At 51.4% G+C, this 8,913-nt stretch overlaps 1 protein-coding gene across 2 annotated transcripts in view; it reads right to left on the bottom strand.

Annotated features, from left to right (window-relative positions):
• The window catches only part of PTPRG (protein tyrosine phosphatase receptor type G), a 773,199-nt gene extending 765,118 nt beyond the window's left edge, over positions 1-8,081 (bottom strand). For both annotated transcript variants that reach the window (XM_053598712.1, XM_053598711.1), the window contains exon 1: positions 7,282-8,081. In XM_053598712.1, coding sequence (XP_053454687.1) covers positions 7,282-7,366 — 85 coding nt within the window. In that variant the 5' untranslated portion in view covers positions 7,367-8,081. The remainder of the gene's footprint in view (positions 1-7,281) is intronic.
• Between the last annotated feature and the right edge of the window lie 832 nt (positions 8,082-8,913).

Here is an 8,913-nt window from a genome sequence, read left to right on the forward strand (position 1 = left end):
CACCAGCATGTTCAAGTATCATCCAAGTGCAAAATAAAAACAAACACCCAAATACTGCTGTTTATTTCCCATTCATATCACCACATTAAATCCCAGGGATGACAGTTCCAGAGCAGACCTGTTTTCCTTCCCTTCCCATGCAGCCACCAGGCCTGACAAGAGGAATTAACAGAGGAGGGGCATGCCCGACCAACTCTTTACACAGGGATTTGGGAGATTTATGAGCCACATTTTAAGCCAACAGAAAGCATTTTTCCCATTTTAAGCTGAGAAAGCAGAGACCTCCTCTGCAATGGGAGTGAGGAGGTATGTACCTTCACAGAGGCTTTCCCACTGCTTTAATCCTCAAAACATAACCATTTTACTAATCTGCCAAGGGATGTCCTTGTGCCCTTCCTCAACAGCAAAGGTTTGTCATCACATATGCTTAAATAATTTTTTTAAAAATTATTCATATATATAGTTGTCCCCTTCAGTTCTATATTCTGCTTTTCATATACTCCTATCCAAATCTCTTTAAAGTAGACATAAGATAAAGATGGTTACTTTACCAAGTGCTTACTATTTCCCATGCACAGTGCTAAGTCTTTATGTGCATTTTCATTCAAGCCTCACAGAGACATTAGGAGTCAGGGTCTATCACCACCTCACTTCCCGGGGTGGGGGGCTGAGGGGGGATGAGGCACAGAGAGGTTACGTAACTTGTCTGAGGTAGCACAGCTAACAATGGCAGAGGCAGGCTGGCTCCAGAAGCCATATTCTTACCCACTTTGCTATATTCTCTACAATTCTCAATAGCAACTTGGTTTAGAAAAAAATAAAATAGAAAGCATTAATAAGTTTCAGGCTCCTAGAAGATTTCTCCTTGCTATGGGCTGACAAAACAGTAGAGTGACTCTCATCAACTGGTTGACAGGTATCAAATTTCTCATTCCGTGTGTAAGTTGCCTCCCACCCCAAGTACAACAGTAACCCCGCCCAATTCAGTTAGGGGAGCTTCTAAAGGAGAAACCAGGCACATACAGAACCTGATAAGCTATCATTTCCTCTAACCAGCTCTGAAGCAGGTTTTTTCTTCAGATTACTATAAGGGTGCTTCCAATTAGGTTAATTGTTTGCATTAGTGAGGCAAAGTCCAGGTTGTAGTTGAGCCCTTCACCCAGGTATGCCTAGACCCCTACATTGTGCTGGTTAAGTAAGACCTTACCAAAGGTCCCACTCCTGCCTCTGCCTCCCTCCTCCCCCTTCCTTGATTTTAATTGTGTTTTTCTCTCGTATGGACATGGGGTTTTGTTTTTTTATTTGTTTTTTTCTGAGTTAGTAAGGTCTCACTCTGTTGTCCAGGACTAGAATGCCATAGCATCATCACAGCTCAATGCAACCTAAAACTCCTGAGCTCAAGTGATCCTTCTGCCTCAGCCCCCCAAGTATGAGACTACAGGGTACCCAAGTACCAAACCCAACTATTTATTTATTATTATTCTTTATTTAGTTATTTATTTAGAAACCAGGTCTCAGGGCGGCGCCTGTGGCTCAGTGAGTAGGGCGCCGGCCCCATATGCCAAGGGTGGCGGGTTCAAACCCGGCCCCGGCCAAACTGCAACAAAAAAATAGCCGGGCGTTGTGGCGGGCGCCTGTGGTCCCAGCTACTTGGGAGGCTGAGGCAGGAGAATCGCCTAAGCCCAGGAGTTGGAGGTTGCTGTGAGCTGTGTGACGCCACGGCACTCTACCGGAGGGCAATAAAGTGAAACTCTGTCTCTACAAAAAAAAAAAAAAAGAAACCAGGTCTCACTCTTGTTCAGGCTGGTCTCAAACTCCTGGCCTTGAGTTATCCTTCCTCCTCAACCTCCCCAAGCACCAGGACTACAGGCATAAGCCACTGCACTCAGCACCAAAAAAGTTTTTAAATTTTTTTTAAATAATCATATCAAGTGCTGCAGTCCTAAAAACCTGGAGCCTGCATACACCTAGCAAGCCATCTCAAGGTTATATTTTTCTGTCAAAACACCACACATTTTGCTGCAAAAGATACCAAGAGAAACAGGCTCTCCAATCACCGGTGTCCCTATAGAAGGGGACAATTGCTCAGGGAGCCCTCTAGCTACTCAAAGCAATCTTGCAAGGCCATCACTTACAAACCCAACAGTAGGAGTAAACCACCAATTAATGTGTTATAATCATTACAGACTTTTGTGAAAGTGAAATTCACCTACATTACTTCAAGATTTCTTTGTTTTGTTTTGTTTTAGGAGATACTGATAATCTGTAGTCCTGGAAATTTAAGACGGAAGAATGGCAGGGAAAAGGAGGGGGGAGTAGTACATACAGGTGTTTGAAACACACTTATCCTTTTTTGGAGTTGTATCATTGGTTACTACTTCACATAAACAAAATACCAAAAGCAAGCCAAAGCAAACTAACAGATAACTTCATAGATAAGCATTTGATTTTCTAAGTGCGCAGAACACTGCCATAGTCGGGGTTCAGCATTTTGCAAACAAGATAATCACTCCCATTTCTCAGACTGGGAAATAAAGGTATTTGATCTTTTAATATTTGCATAGGGAACTTCATTCTAGGATAAATTTAGTATGACTGTTGCCAAATCCACAAGAAGCTCTCAGAACCTGTTGCAAGCAAGCTCTTCTCAAAAGAACTTTTCTCATTTTCTTGAACCTTCCCTACACCTCATCATTAGTTATTAACTCTACCTAGGTCTAGTTCAAGTGGAGAATTAAAAAGTGGGGACAGGGCACTCTTTGTTAGCTTCCATTACATTAACAGATACACAGACCTTCTGTCCTCTGATCAGATACATCCCAAAATGCAATTTCAGGGATTACCACCCATCATCTGATAGTGGTCAATCTGTAACCAAATACTATCAAGGGCTTATTTGAGTGTATCAAGTGCTTTCAGGGGAATTTCACATTCTCAAAATTTTTCCCATAAGCACTGAGTTATGAAAAGTGATGGCATTGAAAGACATGGCCCACAGTAAAAGTGTTAGTCATAAATTTTTTAACCTCCCAAATCAGAATGCACACCCATATTATAATCTTCATCCTGCTTAGAAATGACATTGCTTTGAACCATATGCTAAAAGTAAAGTGATGAATGGAAATCCAGATTTTAAAAAAACAAACGAGATTTCTACATAAAAGGAATTATGAAATCAACAACCCACTAGCAATGCTTAATTTGCTTTCTTCACCCAGGTAAGGCTATTTTAAGAGCCCAGGCCATCTCTTAGGTTAAGAAATTTCCAGGAATGGGAGTAGGGCAAAGGAGTAAAGAGTTCCCTAATAATTGTAGTCTAGGCCTATTTAAATCATATGTCAGTTCCTTTCAATGAGTACAAGGTATAAGCGATGTTACTATGTTAACTTGCCAGTTTTTCAGAAGACAAAGTATATACAAAAGGGTTTTTGTTTTGTTGCATTAAATCATCAGCCTTCCACTGATGTACCACTTCATAATCTTCTACTCATTGAAAATAAGTTTATAATTAAGAGGAGATACTCAAAGCTTCCTAAGGGGTAGTACCCTTGCTCACATCACACCACCTTTCCTACAACCTTTCTTACTTTAGCAACAGCAGCTTCCCCCACTTCCAAAGGTCCTATTTATGCCTGTTTTTATTAATGTTCTTCACCAACCCTTTAATGTGAATTCTGTTTAGAAGGAAATATCAAAGATTGTATTCCATTATTGTACCACAGGGACCCAGTTTAGACTGGATAAAGAGTCTTCCTTTTCAAACCTTCCTTTTCAAAGATACTCAAAAGAGGAAAAACATACTGCATGATCTTTCACCACATTCCTAACAGTAAGTCTGCTGCCTTTCAAATATTACTTTTGCCTTTTCCTAGAAAGGCCATAAGGGATGTCCATCAGGACTAAAGCATGCACATGCAAAAACAAGAGACAGCTAGGAAGAAGATTCACTATTCACCCGACATCGATCAGGGATCCTTTAATTCTGACACATCCAAGGTACACAACTGAGCTTATCCATCTGAAGTGTTTCCAACGCCAGTCTCCTAGATGTAATGTAATTATGGTACAAAACATCTCAGAACCAAAGAGAATCGTTTCACTTTGAGAACCAAAAGAGAGAAGAAATCAATAAAAAAAAATTTTTTTTCCGAATAGCTACAGAATGTAAAATAGATACAAGGTTAACCCTCTCAAGTAACAGTTTATATCATGTCAGAGGCAATTAAATTCCCAATGATTACAGATATATAGCAAAGTTTACAGGAAATGTGTGTAGGATTTGCCTTAAAATAACGTGGGGAGGGGGCAGAACAGAGTTGGTAACTGTTGAAGCTGAGTGGAGTGTCTTCAAGGGTCCATTAACATTTTTTAATGTCTGTAAATTTTTCACAATAATTTTTTAAAAGATATATGACAAGAATGTTTGCCCAATATCATGAGAGAGAATACTTCTGCTCTGCACTTGCGAAAGCATCACTTGAAGCACTAACCCTGACAAGGATCTCACACCGGCCATACTGCTGTTGTGGAAAGACTAAAAGCCACTGTTTCTGATCCCAACTGCTGGGAAAAGACCCATGCCAGTGCGGTTTCCAAAACCCTCCTCAAACTGCAGCTACTCTGTATCCTGAACAGGAGCTGAGAAACACAACTGAAAAGCTGTTGAGATTCTGGGAAGAAACAAAGTAACAAGGGATTTTGTCTAAGACTCACAAGGAGGACCCTAATCCCAAACCAGAAGCATTTTTATCTCTCGCGTCAAACAGACAAACGCTTTCGAGCTTAAGCCAGGCAAGAAGGGGGGGGGTCCCACAGCAAACTCTGGCCACCACCGGGTTTCGAGAAGGCCAGGAGCAGCTTCGCCGAGTCCAGGCTGCGTCCTCCTGCAGAGGAGCGTCCGCAGCCCCGGCGCCCGGGGACCCGGGCACGCGCGCGCCCCATCCCCGCAGCATGGAGGTGGCCTCGGCCGACCACCGGAGGTGGCAGGGGCCAGACAAGTGGCTCGGGGGCGCCCCCTGAGGTTCAGCGGCGTCGCGGCACCCAGCGTCTCCCAACGGCTCTGATATTTCAACTTTGCCTTGCTCCAAGGCTGCAGCACCCTCTCCCGCTGCACTTTTCCAAACCAAATCCCTCTCTTCCCGCGTCTCCCACCATTGCCCCTTCCCTTTCCGACGCCCTGCGGCTCCTGGACGGGGGAAAGGGCCATTTACCTCGCAGCGTGGGCACGAAAATAAAATGAGAAGACGAAAATGGTCGAGCCCCACGAAGGCAGGATCCCTGGCAGGCCCATTTTGGATTTCAAGCTTCCTCAGACACCAGGAAAAAGAAAAGCACGGTCAGCCCGCAGCTGATTGCAGCCCCAAGCTCAAGGCCACAGTGGAATGCCTCTTATCTCGCAAGGTTGCCCTCCACTGCCTCCCACCGCCCCCATTAAAGCATGGTCCTCACAAAGCTCGACCCCTGTGTGCACCTGAGCCCACTCAGCCGGCAAGTCTGTGGCAAAAAGGGGGGGGGGGGTTTAGGAGGGGGAAATGATTAATACAAATACTGAGCAGTGATCTTTAAGGGCAAGACAGCTATGTCTCAGGGGTGATGTAACCACGGCCCGCACCACCACAGAGGCAGGACCCCAGTGGGAAAACCTCAGGCCTCCGGTGAGTGTGGACGCACGTCCTCGCTCAGCCTCCAAGCTGGGTTTCTGGGCTGTGGCTGGAGCTCCGTGTGGCTTCATGGGCCGGAGGATGCGCAGAGAGGAAAAGGGGGTGCAAAAGAAAAGACGGGCTTTACCTCTGCCCCTCGAGGTCAGCTCCAACCCACAAAGAGGGCACTGGCTACCAGTCCTCCCGTAGCAAGTCCCGGTGGGCAGCAAGGGCAGCCCGCGCCTGCTTCTGGGCGCATGACAGGGCTGGGGGACCGGCTGCACCAAAACCAGGCTCTGTAGCTGCCTGGGGACAGGCGGCTGTAACCAGGCAGAGCAGAAATATCAGGGCACGTTCCTCTTTTCCTTGATTCAGATAACCTCTACCTCCGGGTATCCAGGAGCTGGTGGATGAGAGAGTAGACAAACGGGGGGTTCTCTGTCCTTAGAAAAAAGCAAGGGATGAAAAGCGAATCGCCCCCTTTCTTCCACCCTTTCCCCCGGCAGGGCACAGGACTTGTCCTCCACCCCCAGGGATGGAGTCCGACAGCTTCGAGGGAGCCTCAAGGCTGCAGCCCAGTGAGCCTGCAAGAGGGAAGAGGGAAGCGGCTGGCCTCTGCCCGCCCCGAGGGGACAGGGGAGGGGGCCTGCAGGCTGAGGGCTGGAAGTGGAGGGTCGCCGAGCCGCACACCGTTACGCTAGGTGATTTATTCTCGTCATCAATGGTCAATATCGTTCCTGTCTTAACCTGACCAGAAAAGAGCGGGTCTGGGTCTGCCAGCCGTGAAAAGCCTGCAAAAGGGCAAAAATGAAGGTAGGCAGGGCGCGCGAGGCAGGAAAAAAAATCCACCCGGGCGCTAACTACAACCTGGCCGCCGACCCGCCCCCATCGCCCCGACCCCAGCAACCTAGCTAAACAGAGTCGCGTAAAGAAAGCGCTGCGAGCCGGAGTTAGGGGAACCAATGGTCTCCCCAAATCACCTGGTCCATGCCCTCCCTATTGAGCCCAGGGAGGATGCCTCACGCCGCCACCGAAGCGCAGCGCGCGCCCCAGCCCCAAGCGGGCGGGGGACGCCCTAGACCCCCCAAGACAAGAATGCAGGGTGCTCCCCACATCCTCAGTCCTCCGCGGCCAGACGCCGCTTCCATACCCCTAACACCAGCCTTTCCAAAGGGTCGGAGAGCAGTAAAGCGAGCCCCCGGTTCTGAGCTCCTTGAATTCCCGCTGGAACGAGGGGCGCACCCCGGGCCCCCAAACCGACAGAGGCATCCTCCCCGTGGCCCCAGTGTCCCCAAACCGCCTCACAACTCTAGCTCTACCGATCGGCAGCGGATCAGCAAATCAAGTCCCGTTTTACCACCATTCCAGCTCCCCAGGCCGCCTAAACCGAGGCGGGAACAGACCCCCGCGTCCCCTGTCCCCTCCCTGGCCCGTGCCTGCCTCCATCCTTCCTGACCACCAGCCTCCCTAAATATCGCCAGAGCCGAAGGAGCGGATCTCCCTTTCCTTCCAGAGCGCCAGGCCCCCCTCCACCCTCGCCAGGGTCCCGGGGACGCACGCCCGAGCTCCGCGCTCCGGCGACAACTCTGCATCCCCCACGCGCGCCGGCCGGGGCCGCGTCCCCTGGGCGGCCGGCACTCACCCGGGAAGCACACGACATAATGGAGCACGGAACTGGTGATTTTCAGGAACAAAATCCACCAACACGGTTCCAGTAACCTCCGCATGTCCGAAAACGCACATCGAAAAGAGAAAAGCAGGGGGGGTAAACTTGTTGAATAAGTTCTTGCCTCCGTGCGAGCCTCCACTAAGCCGGGGCGCTTCCCCGGCTCGCCTGTTCCCCGGGCCCCCCGCGCTCGGCGGCCCGAGTCCCCTTGGAATCCGGGAAGCCTCCGAGCGTCCCCCGGAAAATCTCAAAAAGTGACCGGGAATGTGGAACCACGCTGGGGACGATCCTTTCAACAGAGAAAGGCTGCTTTCCGTTCAAAAAGGAGCGAGCCGAGCAGGCAGGGCGAGGAGTCGGCGGACGGCGGCGATGCCCCGGGCCCGGGGAAGGCAGGGACCGCGAGCGGCGGCGGCGAGCAGCCGAGGATCCCCAACTTGAGTCGGCAGCGCAGCACAGCCCGAGAGCCGGCGGGCGGCGGCGGGGCTGAGCGCGGCGCGGCGCCTCCGGGCTTCAGGCAGGCAGCTCCTTCCAGGGCCCCGGGAAGGAAGGAGGCATGTTTGCAAGCGGGGAAGGGGAGGGGAGAGGTGGGGGGAGCGGAGAGCCCCCCAAAATAGAAACGGCCGGAGGAAACGCAGGAAAACACAAAGGATTTCAGAGGGGCGCTGGGGCGAGGGCGCCTTCAGTCCATGCTCCTGAAAGTTGTGGCTCCGACGCAGGCTGGGGAGGAACGGGGAGCGCGGGGCTGGAAACTGGCCATGCCTCCATACAGGAAGTAACATGTGAGCATGGATCCTGGCAGAGACTTTAAAGCCGGCGAGCGAGCGAACGAGCAAGCAGGGGGCGCGCGACGGCGGGGGCGCGCAGTCCCGGGCAGCTGGCGGCGGGGGCGCGCGCTCTGTGCTCTTAAAGCAGCCAAGCTCAGCTCCCGCCTCCAGGGGTTCCCGCGGCTCTGCTCCGCGGTTGTAGCCCGGGTTTCGTGGGCTCAACTGGGGCGGTTTGGGGGCTGGGGGCGCCTCAGGCGCGGTCTTGGAAGGAGAACAGGGCGGCTGCCTTCTGTGACCGGCGTGTCTTTGCCAGATTCCCGTTGTGCGGGCTCTTAAAGACGCCGCACTCTACGCGGATTTGGCAAGGTCCCGGAGTCCGCGTAGCTCGCGGATCCGAGACTTGAGGCGCCCCTCGCCCGGGTCCAGGGAAGGGAGGAAAGCGGCCAGCTGCCCCTTTAGGGGAAGGGGTTTCCGGTTGGGTTTCACTGTGCGGGCAGTGCCGCGGCGGGGAGCAGCGCCCTCTTCCCTTGTTCGTACCCCCAGCCCAACGCCTTCCCCCGCCGGGAAACAAAGCCGAGCGGCCTTTACACTCGGGGTGTACTGAGATTTAATTTTTTTCCTTTTCGGCGTCCATTGGCCGAGTCAACGGCTGGGGGAGGGGGGAGGAGAGGAATATCGATCCCAGGATTGCAAAATCCAGCCCTTCCGAACCCCACACCCCCTTCCCCGGCGCCTGGATAGATCGGCAGCGGAGTTTTCCCAACTCTCTGCTCCTAGGGAGAAGGTTCCTGCACCCGGGCTCGGCCGCGGGGAGGGTGCAGGAAGCGCGACTCTTACCCCCAGC

This window comes from Nycticebus coucang, chromosome 8 (assembly GCF_027406575.1).
Source record: "Nycticebus coucang isolate mNycCou1 chromosome 8, mNycCou1.pri, whole genome shotgun sequence".
Classification (NCBI taxonomy): Eukaryota; Metazoa; Chordata; class Mammalia; order Primates; family Lorisidae; genus Nycticebus; species Nycticebus coucang.